This window comes from Sus scrofa, chromosome 6 (assembly GCF_054392235.1).
Source record: "Sus scrofa isolate SSC_HxYL_T2T_F1_AM1 chromosome 6, Sscrofa_HxYL_maternal_Yorkshire_Landrace_v2.0, whole genome shotgun sequence".
NCBI classification, from domain to species: Eukaryota; Metazoa; Chordata; class Mammalia; order Artiodactyla; family Suidae; genus Sus; species Sus scrofa.
The window spans coordinates 87,339,554-87,359,904 of NC_139388.1; the positions used below are offsets into that span (position 1 = coordinate 87,339,554).

The 20,351-nt window shown below is 47.1% G+C and overlaps 1 protein-coding gene across 1 annotated transcript in view; it reads right to left on the reverse strand.

The window, feature by feature from the left end:
• The window catches only part of RHCE (Rh blood group CcEe antigens), a gene marked incomplete at its 5' end in the record, with an annotated part of 44,652 nt that overhangs the window by 4,983 nt on the left and 19,318 nt on the right, over positions 1 to 20,351 (reverse strand). The window contains 6 exon segments of the mRNA NM_214378.1: positions 1,402 to 1,475; positions 5,019 to 5,098; positions 11,286 to 11,437; positions 14,091 to 14,228; positions 16,535 to 16,701; positions 17,938 to 18,085. Of these exon segments, the coding sequence (NP_999543.1) occupies positions 1,402 to 1,475; positions 5,019 to 5,098; positions 11,286 to 11,437; positions 14,091 to 14,228; positions 16,535 to 16,701; positions 17,938 to 18,085 (759 nt within the window).

Consider the following 20,351-nt stretch of genomic DNA (forward strand, 5'->3'; position numbering starts at 1 on the left):
TCCGATTACACTCCTAGCCTGGGAACCTCCATATGCTGTGGGAGCGGCCCTAGAAAAGGCAAAAAGACCAAAAAAAAAAAAAAGTTTGAATGTATCAAATTGTTTGCTTTCAATATGTGCAGTTCATGGTCAAGTATACCTCCTCTGTTTCAAGAGGAAGAGGAGGAAAGACCACAGACACCAAGGTACAGGAGAAGAGGTGGGTTTTCTCTGTAGGTTCTCTGTTTGGCCCCTACAGACACTAATGCCGAGGCCCCTAATAAGGCTGGTCCTCTGTCCTGTTGGCCGTCAGTATCCTGGCCTGCTGGATGGAGAAAGGATGGGCCTGGGACTCAGAAGGGCTGGTTCCCGTTCTTATCTCTTCCATTCCAAGGGTATAATGCTGGGCCTTAGCCTGCCCTCTGTCAGCTCCCACTTCCTATTTATTTATTAATTTATTTATTTTGCTTTTTAAGGCTGCACCCTTGGCATATGGAAGTTCCCAGGCTAGGGGTCAAATTGGAGCTACGGCTGCCAGCCTACACCACAGCTCAAGGCAACGCCAGATCCCCAACCCACTGAGTGAGGCCAGGGATCAAACCTGCATCCTCATGGATACTAGTCAGATTCATTTATGCTGCACGGCAATGGGAACTCCCACTTCCCATTTATAACTTGGCAATATCCATCTCTGCTCACCCAGCCAACCTCAGCATCAACTGGAAGATTACCTAAGGTCACACACATCAGAGAGCTTTGCAATTTATGAGTGTAGGTCAAAGGGAGGAGGGCAGTGGGGTCTCAAGGAAAAAGCCTTGACTTTCTTTCCAGCCCAGTCATGGCAACAAACACCGCAACTTCAGACGGACCCTCAGCAGCTGCTGAGTTCTTTGAGCTTTATGTCCCGTGACTAAATGCCCTGAGCCATTAGACAGCAAGTCCTCTCGTGTCCACTAGCGGTAACTTATTTGGCTCTGCCACTCACTCCCTGTGAGAACTTGGACAGTCATGGCTCCACTTGGAGGTCAATCAAATGAGGGGACTGGACTCGCTGGCCCCTGCAGTCCTTGCACTGCAGGATTCTGTCACCTTCCCATCAAACAATTGCTTACTTTGGTGGCTCCAGACAGGAGGAGACATGTGGCCAGTGAGTCCGTCCTCGAACCCCTGATCCTCAGTATTCCAAGGCACCAGAGCAATGGGAACTTTTATTCTCTCCCCCACCAACACACACACACACACACACACACACACACACACACACACACACACACACCATGGATTTGCTTCTCTTCCAACACTCTTTAATTTTCATTTGTTTTTTACTTTAGCCTCGTAAACACCAAGTTAATATATACGCCCAGCTATCTTTTTAACTTCCTTCACTCAAAATCTATGACATTAATAGGTTAAAAATCTTACCTTCCAGAAGGTTTGGTCATTAAAGTAGTTAGTCACAGAAGGTGGTTTCCACCAGTTCAAGTTTAAGAGAAAACCTGTTGAAATTCACAATTATTTGTTACACATTTAGAGCATTGCATTTGCTATCTCAAAATCAATCAAAATATCAGTCACCTCTGGTATCTCAACAGAAACCCTTTTTTCTTCCCCAACCAGGAGATAGACAAATTTAAGCACTGCCCTTCCTGGACCAGCTTAATTAATTCTCTAGACATCTTTCAAAAGGAACTGGTGAGAGCAATTACATTCGACGGATTTAAATTACACAGAGAGGTATGCTTCCTGAGATGGAATAGAAGGGGTCTGGCTGTCAGGATGGCCAAGTGGTTCAAGATGGAATAGAAGGGGTCCATCAGATGGTGTCCTACTTAAAAGCGGATCCATTTAAGACGCAAGAGCTACCATGGAAAGCAACTCAAATTGGCCGCCCCTTCGGTCCATCCTCACTGGCTCCAATAAAGTCCCAGTGACCTCAGCTCAAGATTCCACTTGTTAGGAAAGTAGATTATAACAACTTGCTTCTGCACCTGTTCTTTTCATCCATCCTGCCCCTGCCCAGGGGACTTGGCCCCTATACATTCTTTCAGCTGCTCAAAGTCTGCTGAATTTCTGGTACATAAATTAGTGCCTAACCTTTCCCATGAAGCAGGTAAACGCCATTGAGAGATTTAGCTGTGTTTTTGTTTTTTGGGTTTTTTGTTTGTTTGTTTTTGTTTTTTGTCTTTTTAGGGCCACACCTGTGGCATGTGGAAGTTTCTGGATTAGGTGTCTAATCGGAGCTGCAGATGTCAGCCTTTGCCACAATCACAGCAATGCAAGAGCCGAGCTGTGTCTGTGACCTACACCACAGCTCACGGCAATGCAGGATCCTTAACTCACTGAGTGAGGCCAGGGATCGAACCCATGTCTTTGTGGATACTGGTCAGGTTTGTTTCTGCTGAGCCACAATGAGAACGCCTATCTGTGTATTTTTAATGATGATCAGCCTCAGTGTATTAAATAGTAAGATGAACAAGAGTAGGTGTGTGCTGATTCATATTTTCCTTTTATAGTGCATGCCTTTAACTAACGTTGGCATGGAGAGTGCCATCAGCACAACGCATTGAGCTAGAATTACTCAGAAATTATCTTTATCACCTACATCTATTTTCCAGATAGTTGAGGCTTATGAAAATCTATACAAAATGTATTATATTTTCTTGTCTTATGAGACAACTCTGAACACACTTAGAGGGTTGTTTGTTTTTTACATTAGAACTGTTTCCAGAAATGTGCTGTGTAACGTGGAGAAGGGCCACAGCTTCTGAGGGTCATGGGCCTGTTCTCCAGCAGCCAAGGCTTCTCATGTTCTTGTGTCTGGTTTTAAGAATTCCTTTTCTTGGAGTTCCCATCGTGGCACAGTGGTCAATCAATCTGAGCAGGAACCATGTGGTTGCTGGTTCAATCCCTGGCCTTGCTCAGTGGGTTAAGGATCCGGCATTGCCATGAGCTATGGTATAGGTTGCAGACCCGGCTTGGATCTGGCATTCCTGTGGCTGTGGTGTAGGCCAGTGGCTACAGCTCGGATTGGACCCCTAGCCTGGGAACCTCCATATGCCGTGGGAAGCGGCCCTAGAAAAAGGCAAAAAGACCAAAAAAAAAAAAAGAATTCCTTTTCTCCTCTTAGGCTCTCTGCTTTCATGTCTGACTCCTACCAGTGTGCCCTACCTCTAGAAACCTATCCTCCTCTGATCTGCTATTTCTAATCTTCCTGAACTGAGAAACCCCAAAATCATGCCTGATAAGAGTGTTTCTTAAATACGTAGGTAATATAGACAGGCTCCACAGTAGGAGGTCTCTTAACAAGTAAAATGCTTGGTTTTAGAGGGTCAATTTGGTGCCATCTTGGCCACTTGGAGGCCTCTTACACTTCCCATTATCCAAATTTTTTTTTTTTTTTTGCTTTTTAGGGCCACACCTGCAGCATGTGGAAGTTGCCAGGCTAGGGGTCGAATCGGAGCTGCGGCTGCCAGCCTATACCACAGCCACAGCAATGCCAGATCTGAGCTGCATCTGCGACCTACACCACAGCTCATGGCAATGCCAGACCCTTAACCCACTGAGCAAGGCCGGGGATCGAACCTGAGTCCTCATGGATACTAGTTGGGTTCTTAACCCGCTGAACCACAACAGGAATTCCTCTCTTTCTTAACCTCAGTAAAGCGTGGGAAGTCCTCCCAGGTGCTTAAAAGCCAGTGCAAGTCCATGTCACTTTGTCCACACCAGTGACAGTGGGGAACTGTGTGAAAGCCCAGGGGTGGGATTGCCAGACAAAATACGGGATACTCAGTTCATTTTGAAATACAAAAAGTAGGTGTTTTAGAGCTGAAAGGATGCCAAATGATTAGTTACCACAGCCCTTTCATTTTCCAGAGAAGCCAGCCAATGCCCAGAGAGAGTAAAGTGACATGCCCAATGTTATATAACCCCTGTTGTCCACTTATGCTAGTTTGTGTCTTATTTGGCATTCACTCCCTGCTTAGGACCCCAATATAGGAGCATCCAACCAATAAAAGCGGTTTGCATGTAGACTAACAGTGAACAGTTCTGAATCGAATGCACATTTTCACTCCAGCTTATAAGACGGACAAATTGGTATCTGCCCAAGATTCTTTGCTGTTCCATCATATTGCAGAAGCAAAAACATACCTCGGTCCTCTGTTTATGGATCTCTAATGGGCTTCCCATCTCTCAGAATCATCTGGCTCCTTGCTGCCCCTCTGTCCTCAGCCCCCATCACTTTCCCCTCACGCCCCCCACATCACCCACACTAACATCCTTGCTGTTCCCCAAACATGCAAAGCTTGCTCCTGCATCAGTGCCTTTGCATTTGCTGCTCCTTTTCCTGGAATGTTCTTTTCTCAAATAAGCACATGGTATGTCTCCATCTCTGCTTTCAAGTCCTCGCTTAAAGGTCCGCTTCTTAGATAGGCTTTCCCTTACAACCTTTCTAAAAGAGCACCCTACCCTCACAAGGACTCTGTGTTCCCCTACCCTGATTTATTTCTCTTCATAGTGCTTATCACCATCTGATGTTGTGTGTATTTGTTTGTCTCTTTATAGCAAAAGCCCCCTCCCCATCTAGAATGTCAACTCGATGAGGCCAAGGAATTTGGTCTGCTCATCCTGTATCCCACGTGCCTAAGAATAATGCCTGGCTCATAGGAGATATTGATCAAATATTTGCTGAACAAAATAGTATTGCAGGTGTTCTCAGGGAGTAAAAGGTAAGCTCTGTAGCATAAGGTTTCCTTGGTCCGCTGTATAACATTTGGCAAAATCACTAGCCCTGGTCTCAGGAGGCTGCAATAACCTCACAGGTGACCTCTGAGGACCTTACCGACTATGACATTTTGTGATTCTTCATTCATTTACTTTTTAGTCAAGGTCTGAGTCCTTTGCTTTATTTGACTGGAGCTGAGGGGGTGGGTTCATGGGGAAGGGGAGGGGTGCACACATGTCCAGGCATGAGGCAGGTGCACTCTAGGGGAGACCCTGTGCCAGGGACAGTGGTGGAGGAAGGGTGGTCTCACACTGACCTGTCAGAAGACCAAACGCCACACCCATAACGATGACGAAGCTGAGCACCCCGAGGTCAGTGAGTATCTGGTAGCCGATCCTAGAAATGATAGAGTAGAGGTGGTCACATTTGGGCATCAGGCTGCAGAAGACATTGGGGACAAAAAGGACTGTTTGCTTCAATAGCGATGTTATCAGGGAAGGGCCACGGGAGAACACATGTCCCCTCCCCAGGGGGTCCATTCTCTTGTCATTCTCCCACAAAGCCATGCGGAGGTGCAGAAGGAGGGGATTTCAAGATGCTCTTTGGCTTACTTTAGTTTTCAGACCCCAATGGATCATGAACAAGCCCTCAAGTCAGAAAACGCAAGTTCGAGTCCCAGTTCTGTCACTAGCTATGTGACCCTAGGCACTTACTCTCTCAGAGTCCTGAGTTTCCTCACTAGGCAATTAAAGCTGAAGCTTGTTTTTCTATCAGGGCAAGATGGAGTACATCTTGGCCATCAGTCCCATCTCCCCAGCCCACCCCCTTGAACATACTTCCCTGTCCGCTCCCTTCGAGACAACCCAGGGCTTCACTTTAAACTATTAAGTGGTCCTTGGAGGACATCTGCGTGACCTCATAGTAGGAGACAAAAATTTCTTTAACAGGACACACAAGAGCTAAACATAGAAAAATGATAAACTGAACTATATTAAACTAAAGAACTTCTGCAGTTCCCATCATGGCTCAGTGGAAACAAATCTGGCTAGTATCCATGAGGATGCAGGTTTGATCCCTGGCCTTGCTAAGTGGGTTGGGGATCCAGCATTGCCGTGAGCTGTGGTGTAGGTCACAGACGCAGCTCAGATCCCATGTTGCTGTGGCTGTGGTGTAGGCCGGCAGCTGTAGCTCTGATTCGACCCCTCGCCTGGGAACCTCCATATGCCATGAGTACGGCTCTAAAAAAAAAAAGCAAAAAATAAAAAATAAAAACGAACTTTCGTTTATCAGAAGACAAAAGTGAAACACAACCCACAAAATGTGTGAAGCTATTGGCAGTACATATATCTGACGAAGGACCTAGATCCAGAATATTTAAAGAATTCCTACAAATCAATAAGAAAAAGAACACACAACAAAAAAATGGGCAAAAGGAATTACACAGACATTTCACAAGAGAAGGTATTCAAAGGTCCAAAAAAAAGAAGATGTAAAGTATTTCACTTAATTAGTCATCAGGGAAATTAAAATTAAAACAGTGAGTTTGAGGCCTAAATGGCTAAAATTAAAAAGAAGGGAAAAGGGGAGAGTTAGAGAATGTATGAGCTAAAGGGCACTCTCAGGTCCTACTGCACAAACCCCAGTGGAAAACTGGGAGGATCCACTGAAGCAGATCGGATGAATATTTTATGAGACAACAGTTCCACTCCTAGGCACATACTCAACAGAAGTGCATTTGTATGTTCAAAAGAAAAGGGCTAAAATGCTATAGCAGCAACACTAGAATGTTCATAACAGCTCCAAACTAGAAATGACCCAAATACTCATCAATAATGGATAAATGAATTGTGTTATATTCACACAGTGAAACTCTATGTTGTATTTTCTTAGATTTTTTTTTTTTGGTCTTTTTGCCTTTTCTAGAGCTGCTTCCCGCAGCATATGGAGGTTCCCAGGCTAGGAGTATAATCGGAGCTGTAGCCACTGGCCTACACCAGAGCCACAGCAACGTGGGATCCAAGCCGCGTCTGTAAGCTACACCACAGCTCACGGCAATGCCAGATCCTTAACCCACTGAGCAAGGCCAGGGATTGAACCCTTAACCTCATGGTTCCTAGTGGGATTCGTTAACCACTGTGCCACGACGGGAACTCCTGTTTTCTTAGATTTTGTATTTGTTTACTTAGCACTCACTTACCACAGGATCAAACTTATGGCCAAAGTTGTTTCTCCCTCTTTCTTATAAGTCAGTTTTTATGGGTGTGCAAAACTCAAATGATAAACCCCCCAACCACAAACGCTAATATTTGTGTTTTCACTTCTGCCCAATAGGAGACATCCCTGCATGACTCCCCTGCCACTACAGTCCTAAAGACTCGTTCTGCCGCCCCTCTGCTGCCTGGTCCCTGCGTGTGATAAGCTATCATGTGTCCCTGCGTAGTATGCTATGCCTCTCATTTCCAGGGCAACCATGAACAACATTAAAGCGTCCTTTCAATAACATTGACCTTCCGTGTTGTCACTCAGTTGCCTTTATAAATGAAACCCAAGCACAATTCAATGCCCTACTCCCGTGAAAATGAACCATCTACAGAGATACTCAATAACATGGGTGAATCTCACAACGGCAATGCTTAGTAAAAGAAGCCAAGCACACAAGAGCAGAACTCCTGTATGATTCCATGTGTATAAGGGACAAAAGCAGGCAAAACTGATTGATGCCTATTAGAAGTAAGGTTAGTGATTCCCCTGGGAGGGACAGGAAGGCGTTCTGGATGCTGGTTATCAGGACGGGTCAGAAGTCATTGAGCAGTACCTTTATGACACTTGACTATTCTGGTTGTAGATTATACTACAGTTAAAAAATTTCTTTGGACTAAAAACTAAGCCTGAATCTGCTGACTGCCAACTCTCAATCCCCTCTGCCCTGATGCCATCTGAGAGCAGACATGGATGAAGCCGGAATTGTCATAGTAACAGTCCCCACACAGGGTGGGCTTGGCTCCGTGGTTTACTGTCTGATTTTACGTGAACCTCACCGCAGGCCTGTGAGCAAGCCCTTTTGCCACCGCAGGCCTGTGAGCAAGCCCTTTTGCATGCCAAGGTCCAGGTCAGGAAGGTGAAGCAAGGCCTCCACTGCCGTGGAGCTTGGAGCAGGTGGCTCTTGGGATTCAAATAAGGCAGGTCTGTCTACCCACAGAGATGGCCACATTTCAGCCTTCGAGGGTTACCTTCACAAATTTGGCCCTATCAGCATTCCAGAGATGCTATCTTTTTTCTTTTTGGCCACATCTGCGGCACATGGAACTGCTCGGGCCAGGGATCAAACCTGAAATGCGGTTGCAATCGGCGCCACAGCTATGGCAACACGGGCTCCTTAACCTGCTGCTCCACATGGGAACTTCCCAGAGATACTATTTTTTAGAAAAATATTTTTCTTCAAATAGACTTTTGTTTTTCACATTTAAATAAATGTATTTAAAAGGAAACTTTGTGTCACTAATGTAAATGGAAAAGACATAAGAGATAAATATAAAAAAAGATACAATGAACACAACACATTGCTTTAATGGCTCCCAGATGTGGCAGCCTGGGCGAATCTCGGTTCCTCCCCCCTTGTTCAAACCGGGGGTCAGAGGGTGCTGGAAGAGTGGGGAGACATCCTCCCTGAAATAATCAAGGGGTGGAATGAGAATTGAAAAAAAGAGTGTGTGCACAGTGTGAGTCAATGCTCTTTAAGTGTGTCTTCGCAGCACTTAACATCCCACCATTTGTGAAAAAACACTTCATCCACGCTCCGAGCATGGCATCTGACACATTCACTTGCTCACCCGAATAGGAAATGGGCAAATATTGTTTGTGGAATGAATGGAAAGTCAGCTGACTTGCCCGGTGACGCAGAGCTAACACAGTAGCTGATCCACACTCCCCAGGAAGGGTCTGCCTGCCAGCTCAGTCCTTTCTCCATCTCTCCGCTACAACCAGATGCCCCTCCTACGGAAGCAGCAGCATCAGTAACCATCCTGAAGAAAGGGCCAGGTTCTTATTCCATGCCAAGCACTGTCCTGAGCCGTTTAGTGAGCATATGTTGCTGAATCATCTCAGCAACACTGGGACAAGGATCTTATTAGCCTATTTTACAAATAGAAAGCTGAGATTTAACGAGAGATTGAATGTCATGCCCATGACCACACAACTGGTAAATGGGACCTTGGTCTGTTTACCCCTGAAGCCTGTGCCCTTTATTTCCGGCGGACCAGAGGCCTGCTGGAGGGAGGTCACTGATGGCACTGTGCCTTTCCCTTTGCCACCTTCCTGCCAAGGCTAGGCTACTTCCTGGTCCTCAGTTGTCTTATCCTGATGAGATCTGGCTTGCAGAGGGGAGCTGGAGCCAGCTTGCACAGACACACAGCTCAGTGGTTCTCATCTCGTCTCAACTCCACGTTCAGTGATGTCACCTTGTGGCTTGAAACTGGCCACGGTGAGAGTATTCGTCCCACAGAAATGAGCACATGTTAGACGTCAGGGCTTTGTTCCCCTGGGGAGCTGGTTGTTAATCCTTTAGCGGCACACTGTAGCTTGACTGCTTTGCTTTGGTTTTGGTTTTTGCTGTACGCCAATAGTTCTCAAACTTGAGCATGAGAATCCCATAGAGGAGTTCTCTTGTGGCCCAGCAGCTTAAGGATCCAGCATGTCACTGCAGTGGCTTGGGTTGCAGCTGTGGTGCGGGTTTAATCCCTGGCACAGGAACTTCTACATGCCATGTACATGGCCAAAAAAACAAACAAACGAACAACAACAAAAAAAAAAAAAAATGGGAGAGAGAATCTCAGAGGACTGGTTAAAACACAGACTGCAGGGCCCCCCCCTCCCCCGATTTCTAATCGAATGGGTCTGGGGTGGGGAGGATGTGCATTTCTAATGGGTTCAGGTGACACGGATGCTGTTGAGAACCACGGTTCTAGGAGAGGCACAGAATCATAGGATGTGGGGGATAGAAGGGTAGGTGGTCCAGAAGTTCTAGGTTGGGAGTCCATGTGCAGAATTTGGCTCAGACGATGTTTCCGTTGATCTTTTGCCAATGCTTGGGAGAGTATGTGCATAACTGTGGATTTCTGTCTCCTCTTGAGTCTGGCGACACTGATCCCGGGTCCCTGCATGGTACTAGCTGCCTGACACTGAAGAACCACTGCCCAAGCTTTCTTCCCCTCGCTGGTCTCATTTTTCGCCTTACCTGCCTGGCCCCTACAGGCATCTGAATGTAGGACCCTGCTAGGCCAATCCCCCATTTTACAGAGGGGAATGCAGAGGCTCAGAGAGAGGGGAAAAGATTTGCCGAGAGTTACACAGCTATTAAAACAATGGCAGACACATCATTGGAGTCCATTCCTGAGATGCCTTGCTTCACATAAACCAGCCCCCTCCCCACCTCCAAAGAGGGTCCTCCTCACCCTGGACAGCTCAGGGAGGCACGTCTCACCAACTCATAGATGTTCCTAAAACTGGGGCTATGGTCATCTCTGTTGTTGGAGCTACAAGGGACCCAGCCCTCCATGACTTCTCTGAGATGCCTCCAAACACAATGAACCTGCATTGCCCAGCGCAGGTGCTCACCACTGTTCCAGCAGGTTCTAGCCACGTGGTCATAGGCAGATAACTTCTCCCGCATGTCATTTCTTTGAGGAAGTTAATAATATCTCACAGGGAGGTTGTGGGGATTAAATGAGATGATGCACGTAATGATTTTAGCCTAATGCCCAGCACTCAGAAAGCAGTCAGTAAACATCAGTGATTGTCATCAGTAATACTATTATTATCATCATATTGTTTCATCTGGAAAAAAATCTATCCCTGTGTTGTGTCCAAGTCACTCTTTCATCTTATGTGAGCCACGTTCAGTAGAGAAACAACTTCCGGGAGGTGATGGCCAGGGTCCTGGTCATTGCTGTCCATTGCCTGGTAGGGGCTGGGCAGGGGACACAGGACCCAACTCTGGTTCAGAGGCCCATGTTCCCACTTCCCTGTGAGATCTCAGCCAAGCTCCTTCCCTCTCTGGGGCCTGAAGGGTGACTGGCTGTGCTCAGCCTTTTCCTGCATTAACATATTAAAGCCTCTTAACCACAGGTTGCCTGGCCTCAGGTAGCTTCCAGCACCTATGAGGGCAGGTCCTATCATTATCTCTATTTACCATTGGGCCACCCTGGTGCGGAGAGCTTAGGTAGCATGGCCTAGTTAGTAAGGGGACAAGATCAACCAGACCCCACGGCACACTTCACCACAGCCTAAACCTCCGGACTCAATCAGCTTGGACCTGATTGCTCTCTGCTTTCGGAGGCCTCAGGACTGTCTGACTTTGCCCTGCACTTAAGCGCCTGCTTTAAAAAGAAGTGGCCTGGAGAGGTGATGAGTCCATACAAGTTAGGGGCTGAGCAGAATTGCAGAATAAATTGGTCCAGAAATATTCACCGAGGCCTTCTGAGTGCCTGGCCCTGAATGCACGCCCCCCCAACCCCCCAGTCAAGGGCTCTGGGCACACTCCTGCCTGAGTTGGATAGGGCGACAGGGGCTGAGCTGAGAGACTCACATGGAAACCTCGGTCCACTTGACCTGAAGTGCCTTCAGCACGATGTCGGTGATCCCTCCGAGCAGACCAGGCAAGCCGAAGGTGTAGTGCACGCCATATGTGTCATAGATGTTGCAGATACCAAAGACGTCAGGCTTGTGTTGAAGACACATCTGGGGACAAACACCATTATCAGCAGATCTCCATGTGGGACTGATACTCCTTACCCACCCTGTCACAGACCCTTGGCATCTGGGGGCACCAGTGGCAGGATGGACATTGGGGCTCAATGAAGTAAGTGCTTCTGGACTTGAATGTGCAGTGACATCACCTAGGGAGCTCATTCAAGTACAAAAGTCAGATTTAGTGGATCTGGGACCTGAGATTCTGCATTTTGGGGGGCCATACCCTCAGCATATAGAAGTTCTTGGACCAGGGATTGAACTTGTACCACAGCAGTGACCTAAGCTGCTGCAGTCACAACACTGGCTCCTAACCCCCTGGGCCACCTGGGAACTCCTAGATTCTGCATTTCTAACAAAGTCCCAGGTGATGCTAATGCTGCTGGTCCACACATTGCTCAACAGGGGCACTACTCACATTTTGGGCTGATAACTCTGGGTTGTGTGGGGCTGTCCTGTGCACTGTAGGAGGTTTAGCAGCATCCTTGGCCTGTACCCTCTAGATGCCAGTAATACCCCTCACCCAGTTGTGTCAACTAAAACTGTCTCCAGATACTGTCTAATGTCCCTGGGGGCTGATGGAGACCCACTGGTCTAGCCCAAACTTAACTGCCATCCAAGAGACTACATGGTTGATTCAAAGAAAAGAATCTGACCACATCTCCAGACTCCACTTCAGCACTCCTTCATTTCATCACTTGACTTCCCAGATGGCCATGAGCCAACAGAGATGGTGACCAACGCAAAATTGCTCAGGCTAGTTCCCTCCTTAGAATCCCCATGGTCTTGTGTGTGTGTGTGTGTGTGTGTGTGTGTGTGTGTGTGTGTGTGTATCTTTTTGTCTTTTCTCAGGCCGCACCCGAGGCATATGGAGCTTCCCAGGCTAGGGGTTTAATCGGAGCTGTAGCTGCTGGCCTATGCCAGAGCCACAGCAACACGGGATCCGAGCCGAGTCTGTGACCTACACCACAGCTCACGGCAATGCTGGAACCTTAACCCACTGAGCAAGGCCAGGGATCAAACCTGAAACCTCATGGTTCCAAGTCGGATTCGTTAACCACTGCGCCAAGACAGGAACTCCTGTGCATGTCTTGCTTTCATCAGAGGGTCTCAAAGCCAGAGGAGATAAAAGATATGTGTTTCACCTAAATGTCCTTCAACAGATGAATGGATAAGAAGATGTAGTATATATGCACAATGGAATTCTACTGAGCCATAAAAAAGAACGAAATAATGCCATTTGCAGGAACATGGATGGAACTAGAGACTCATATTAAGTGAAATAAGTCAGAAAGAGAAAGACAAATACCATATGATATCACTTGTATTTGGAATCTAATATACAGCACAAATGAACCTTTCCACAGAAAAGAAACTCATGGACTTGGAGAATAGACTCGTGGTTGCCAAGGGGGAGGGGGAGGAAATGGGATGGACTGGAAATTTGGGGTTAATAAATGCAAACTATTACCTTTGGAATAGATAAGCAATGAGATCTGTTGTATAGCACTGGGAACTACATCTAGTCACTTATGATGGAGCATGATAATGTGAGAAAAAGGAATGTATATGTGTATGTGTGACTGGGTCACCCTGCTGCACAGTAGAAAATTGACAGAACACTGTAAACCAGCTATAATGGGGAAAAAAAAGAGGTGTTTCCACTCCAAAGATGAAAAGCAGACTGCCCCATCTTTGGTCAAATCAAACTGTTGGTAAGTGCTTCCTTATTTGGGCTTGAAACCGCCTCCCTAAATAGCCACAGTTCATCCAAATTCAGCTTCTTAAGCCACCCAAAAATTCTATTCTTCTTCCCTCCATCAAGCCTTCAAACCTATGAAGATTTGCTGTTCCTAAGTATTTGTCTTAGAAGTGTGTTATAACAAATTGGCTGTAATGGGGTATTCTGGTATTATCAATATCTGTTGAATATTAAAGGAAGACAAATCCATCTACTTAGAAGAAGAATTAAACAATCAGAAGTGGACATGACCTGGAGTATCAGCCCAGTCTCCCTTGTGTGGGTGCTGTCCTTCCCACCCCCATTCTCACTGGTTCATGGACAGCAGCCATATGTATATGATGTGCCCTCCCTCCCCGCCAAAGACGGGCCACGTTATTCAAGTTAGACCAATGAGCCCCTTCCCCCAGGACCTTGGGGTTGGGGCCAAGAGCTTCTGCCTGGCTGCTCTCTTGAAGAGAGAGACTACATTTCACCATGTGGAGTAGAAGTAGGAGAAGTGAGAATATAGAGTGAGAATAAAGCAGATGCTCAGAAAAAGCAAAGAAAGAAGAGGAGGGACTTCTTGAGCTCCCCCGCGACATTCCCACCCCTGGTGCCAGCCATTCCTGGGCGCCCAGCAGCATTCCTGTCCTTGGGTTCTGTAATACCCCAGTAGCCTTAAAACAAATCCTCCTTCTTTCTGAGTGAGCTTGAATGGATTCTGTTATTTCCTTCCCAGATCCTAACAAATGCACCATCCAACCCAGGTCATTCCCTCACCCAAGATCTGAAGCCAAATTGAAAAGGTGCCAACAGCTGTCTAAGGCAGCCCATGGCATTACATAATGGCCCACCATGGTCCCAGGGGCCTGGACCTTGGTGTAAGCCAAGGCAGCAGGTGTTAGCTGCCCAGCTCCTTACCAGCAGGATCTTGGCTCCCCCGATGGAGATCAGCCCAGCTATGAAGCCCAGCACCATGGCAAGCCAAGGAGAATGGATCAGGTAGCAGGGGATGCCCATAGCCACACCTCCTGCCAGCACTGCATTGTGGATGTGAGTCTGCAAAGAAATAGCTTCACGTGAACGAAGTGAGGTAGAGGGGACAGCAGCTCTCCAGGTTACCTGAAAAGCTGGTAGCAAGACACCACAGTAATGTCTCCCTTGCTTCTCTGATGCCAAGACCAGCCTCCCCCTCCCCCCCCCCATTGGGACCTCATCAATGGTCTTATTTCACCCCACTTCTCAGGCTCAGGGAGCAGTCACCCTGATTGTGGCTCATTTAGCTTGGAAGTGTAGTTACTCAGCATCTTGGCCACCCTGACACTTAATGTGCTGTGTCCTGGGGCATTTAACAACTCGGAGCTTCAACTTTGTCACTAGAAGAATGTTTGTTTGTTTGTTTGTTTGTTTTGCCAAGCTTGAGGCATGTGGAAATTCCCAGGTCAAGGATCGCACCCATGACACAGCATTGATGACTTCAGGTCCTTAACTCACCGTGCCATAAAAGAATTCCAGTGGAGTTTTGATTGTATTTGCTTGATACAGTTGTTGTGAGAATTAAGTGAAGTACCGTATGTAAAACTCTGAGCACAATGCCTGGTATTGAACATGAGAAGATGCCCTATAAATAAAGCCGTTCTTATTGATTTTACCATTTTTTTTTTTAAGGGCCACACCCATGGCATATGGAGGTTCTCAGGCTAGGGGTCAAATCAAAACTGTAGCTGCTGGCCTACACCACAGCCATGGCAACGCCAGATCCGAGATGCATCTTCGACCTACACCACAGCTCACGGCAACACCAGATCCTTAACCCACTGAGCAAGGCCAGGAATTGAATCTGCATCCTCATGGACACTAGTCAGATTTGTTTTTGTTGAGCCACAATGGGAACTCCTGATTTTACTACTTTTGTCTTTATTATTTGGCTGCTTGGTGCCTACGTGACCTTGTATTATTGGACCCAGTCCCAGTAAGCTGGCCCTTGTTCCTGGGTCATGTCTTTGCTTTGTCCTTCATTCCTCTGGAACTGAGGCCTTACCATGCTTTTTTTTTTTTTTTTTTTTTTTTTTAAATTTTTTTTTTGGCTGCACTCATGACACGTGGAAAATCCTGGGCCAGGGATCGAACTCATGCCACAGCTATAACCAGAGCCACGGCAGTGATAACACCAGATCCTTAACCCACTGCGCCACCAGGGAACTCTGGCCTTACCTTGCTCTTATGCTACTGCCCTCTGCCCCTCTCAATTCTACCCAGATCTTGGAGCTCTGGGGCCTGGGACCAGTTTCTGGGCTTTCCTAATCGGAAAAGCCTACACCTGCCACCCTGGATGTCCCCACCTTGTCTGATCCCAGACTCCCTGTCACCATGGAGCTCACCTCCCCTTCGTGCTATTAACCTGTCATCCATAGCCACCTTCTCTCCACTCCAGCCCCTGCTGTCTGTCTACGCTTTTCGCCGCCCTCTCTGGCTGGCTGACCTCATGCCCCGAGCATCATGGGAACTTGTTTTGTCTTCGCTCTACCCTCTTACCTGTCTCTCCCTGCAAAACTCATACACACAGTCTCCCAGCTATGCCAATAAGAGCAGCTAATATTTGCCCAGCATGGATTCCACATGAAGCACTTCACGTATGTTGTCTCTCAATCGGCCACTTTATATACCAGGCAAGTGAGACTCAAAAAGTTTAAGAGGTCACATGGCTAGGGAAACTTAGTACTTTATTTCTGATTCTGTGCATTCCATTTTTTTTTAATTCTTTTTTATGGCCGCACTTGTGGCATAGAGAAATTCCTGGGCTAGAGGGTTAAACTGGAGCTTACAGGAGGCTTACTCCGCAGCCACAGGCACACCAGATCTGAGCTACATCCATGACCTATGCTGCAGCTTGCAGCAATGCTGGATCCTTAACCCAGTGAGGGAGGCCAGGGATCCAATCTGCATCCTCAAGGATAATAGTCAGGTTCTTAACCCACTGAGCCACAACAGGAACTCCACACATTCCATTTTTGACATTTCTTGGGAAAGGGGGAGAGGCTGACTCGCTCTATCCCAGTTTTCTCTGCTGACTCTCACTCGTGGGGGCTGCCTTTAATAACTAGCAGGGTATGTTTGATGTCAACGTGGATGAGTTTAATCATTCCCCAAGAGAGCCTTTGATCATTTGACAGTCTCCTGTGTTCCAGGCCCATTTTGACAAGCCAGCACTGTCTGGGTTGATACTCCATGATGCTGCAGACAAGGCTCCATTGCCCCATGTGCTCTGTCCCAATTCATGGGGCTGATGCTGGGGGAGGGGGCATGAAGATACGTGTCAGGCCCAGAGAACCCAAGTGCCGCCCAGCGGACAGCCCCCGCCTCACCATGTTGATCTTCCCTTTAGGGTGAATCAAGGCTGACATTGAGATGGCTGTCACCGCGCTGACCGCGAGGGCGTAGTAGGTATTGAATATAGCCTTCTTCCTTTCGTCTGGGATGTCCAGCAGAGCGGAGTTGAAACTCGGCCAGAACATCCACAAGAAGAGGGTGCCTGGGGGTCAGAGAGGGTCAGAAAAGTACTCCTGCCCCAAAGCCCAAGCCTCAGGGATATCAGACAGGAGAATCCCAAGTCTCAACTCTGTCACTTTCTAGCCCTGTGACTTCAGGCAAGCCACATCTCCTTCCTGAATTCTTAAGCTGGTAGGGCCCAGCTAATATACTTCATGGGTGAGGAAACCAAGGCCCAGAGAGTTAAAAGCACCAAACTCTGGGCTTCCTGACCTCTGCCTGTGATGGCCAAATGCTTATTTTAAAAAATTAATGGGTCTCTTTTCATTTGGTCCCCTGGCCTGGGATTCAGCCACCCGCTAGCAATCTCACTGGCTGATTTCCTTTCTCTAATCCTCTCTCAGCCTCTAAGTTTAACACTTTCACTGGAGCTCTTCAAAATACAACATTATTGGAGTTCCCGTCCTGGCTCAGTGGTTAACGAATCCAACTAGGAATCATGAGGTTGCGGGTTCAATCCCTGCCCTTGCTCAGTGGGTTAAGGATCTGGTGTTGTGAGCTGTGGTATAGACCATAGATGCGGCTCAAATCCAGCATTGCTGTGGCTCTGGTGTAGGCCGGCACTACCAATCCAATTAGACCTCTAGCCTGGAACCTCCATAGGCCACGAGTGTGGTCCTGGAAAAAGACCAAAAAAAAGACAAAATACAACATTATCACTCCTCTGTTTTTTTGTGGGTTTGTTTGGTTTGTTTGTTTGGTTGGTTGGTTGTTCTTTATTTTTTTTAATTTTTTTATTTTTTCTGCTTTTTAGGGCCACATATGGAAGTTCTCAGGCCGTCGGCCTACACCACAGCCACAGCAATGCCAGATACAAGCTGTGTCTGCAACCTACACCACAGCTCATGGCAACACCAGATCCTTAACCCACTGAGCAGGGCCAGGGATCGAACCCCCTTTGGATACTAGTCAGGTTCGTTACTGCTGAGCCACCAGGGGAACTCCCTCCAGTTCCCTCCTTTAAGTTGAGGACAAAAGGACTGGATAACCCCGTTCACACTGAGGTTCTCCTCTCCTTTGGATACGAATGACGAGAAGTTCCCTAGAGAGAAGCACATCCTTCAAAGATATGGGCTCATCAAACCCCATTTGAGGAGATGGGTCCTAAGGGAGCGACTTCAGGGAGGGTTGGCAAAGGAGAAAGGTCTCCCCACAGAGCAGTTTGGGAGCTTCTTGCTCACCCCAGATCTGAGCCCACCCACACCTGCCTCGTTCTTACCCAGCATGGCAAACAAACTGGGGCTCGTGGCCGTCTGGTCTTTCTCCTTCCCTCTAGTGGGCAGAGGCCTCGGGAGGCAGCAGCTCACAGTCAGCCCGAAATAGGCCGCAAACACATGGATGTACATCATGTTTACGTGGTTGTCCACCTGCAACAAAACCCGGCGGGAGCAGTGAGTGGCAGCATCCTCTGCCCACAGGGAAACCCCTATGTTCCTTGGACAAAGCTCTGCGCTTCATGTGGGAGGCATGACTTGAAGTCAGGAGGCTGACTCAGCCCAGCAGTCCCCTGTTCAGAGGTGCCCTGTGAGTCCTGTGTATATAATCCAGGGAAGTTGCTGGCTGGCCTCATCATTAGCTCTTAAATACTTCCAGTCGAGGTCCACCTAGGTGGGGAAAAAGTCAGGTAGACATGCACCCACTGCTTCTTACTTTTTGGCAGAATTTCAACTCTGCATGGAGTATGAGTGATAGAACCTATACAACATGAAGCAGCCAAGACTTCTTATAATACTGAACTAAAGTCTTCAGAAAATTCCAGCTATGTGCTCATTTTGCTTTATGAATATTAAATGTCATAAGCCTTAATAACTCCCTTAGTGGGCTACTGGTGGGTCCTGGTAGCTATGCCTTAGAAAAAATATCCAGATTGGGCAGAATTTTTACCACCATGCCCCATAGACCCGCACCATCAGCGCTTTGCCAAATTTTTGCAATAACTTTCCATCTGGCCTCCCCATTTCCACCCTTGTCCCCCAACTGATTATTCTCCATGCAGCAGTCAGAGTGACCCTGTTAAAATCTTAAGTAAGTTCATGACACATTTCTGCTCAGAATCTCCTGTCTCACTCAATGTCAGAGTTCTGACTACGACCTACAGGATCCTGGTCCTCTGTCCTCCCCAAACCTCTATGAATTCACCTCCTGCTCATTCCGTACACACTACACTGCCCTTGCTCTTCCTCAAGTCCCCAGTCATGTTCCCACAGCAGTACCACTTTGCACTGTCTGTTCCATTGCCTGGAAGGCAGGGTGGAGGCAGTGGTCCACCCTGGGTACAGGCAATAAGGGGATGCGTTGACTGTAGAGAATTTAGAACAATAAGAAAAGCAACTAAAAGTCTGTCTGCTTTTTATTATCACTGTGTGCCAATATTTCTGAGCAGGTCAGTGATAAGCTCTCCTCCTGAAAGAGGTAAACCACTTCCACAGCCCTGCCCTTGATCTGCCTCTGTCTGTCCTCAGATATCCACATGACTTGCACACCTGATGCCTTCAGATCTTTGCTCACAAATTACTTGCCCTGTGAAGCCTCCCTGGGCACCCTTTCTAATGCTTGAGCTCCCCTTCCAACCATTCATATCTCCTTTCTCCATTTTATTTTTTCTCCATGGTACTTGACACTATCTAACATGCTACATATCTTTTGCCTAGTTTAGTGTTTACGGCAGCTCTTTCCCTCTGGAATAGAAGTTCCATGGCAGCGGCGTTTTCCCACTGCCTAGAAAAGTGCCTATTGCATAAAAGGCTCAGAATATTCGTGAAATGAATGAACAAACGGCAAGGAAATCTCAGTCGCACATAAAAATGAAAGTCTGTGGAATTCCCTTATAAGAACTGAAGAGGTCTTATATTCTCAATCTCTTTGAAGAACTGCAGGAATCCAAAAACCACATTTGGGAATCATCAGCTCGGAATACGCATTTCTTGAGTTGCCTCTATTGAATTAGCTCTGGCTTCCCTTGAGCCCTTCCGCTCAACAAACCCAGGCTGAATTGAAGTTTTGAGGAGAAGCAGTGAACGCACAAAATCAGTGCTAAACCCTCCCTTGGACCGGCTAAACTAACACATTGAAGCTGCAGAGAAGAGCAGAGATGGCTTTGAATTAGTGCAGCCTTTTAAAACAACTGCTCTGAAGACCATAACAAAGCAGGAAAAGACTTACAACACGCAGCCCCCAGGGAGTGTTTCACCTCTGGGAATTAACCTCTTTCCTTGACAGCCCTGTTTTTACCGTGGGAACCACTTTCCATGCTGGTTGTTGCTGATTGGACCAGAGCAGGTATATGACCCAGGGGCCCAATCAGATTCTCTTTTCCTGGATTATAGAATTGAAACTTTCTGAGAGAGAAGACACATTTTCTGTGAGATCTGGGACATAGAAATGCAGAAACAAGTGGAGGGCTGAGAGGGAGATTTGATGAAATTTGAATAAGACAATAATTTGAAGATTGGATCAATGTTAATTTCCCAATTTTGGTAACTGAACAATGGTTATGTAAGAGAATACCGTTGCATAAAGGAAATACACATTAAAGTATTTAGGGATTAAAATAAAGTCATGTATACAAGGAGTGCCCGTCGTGGCGCAGTGGTTAACGAATCCGAGTAGGAGCCATGAGGTTGCGGGTTCGGT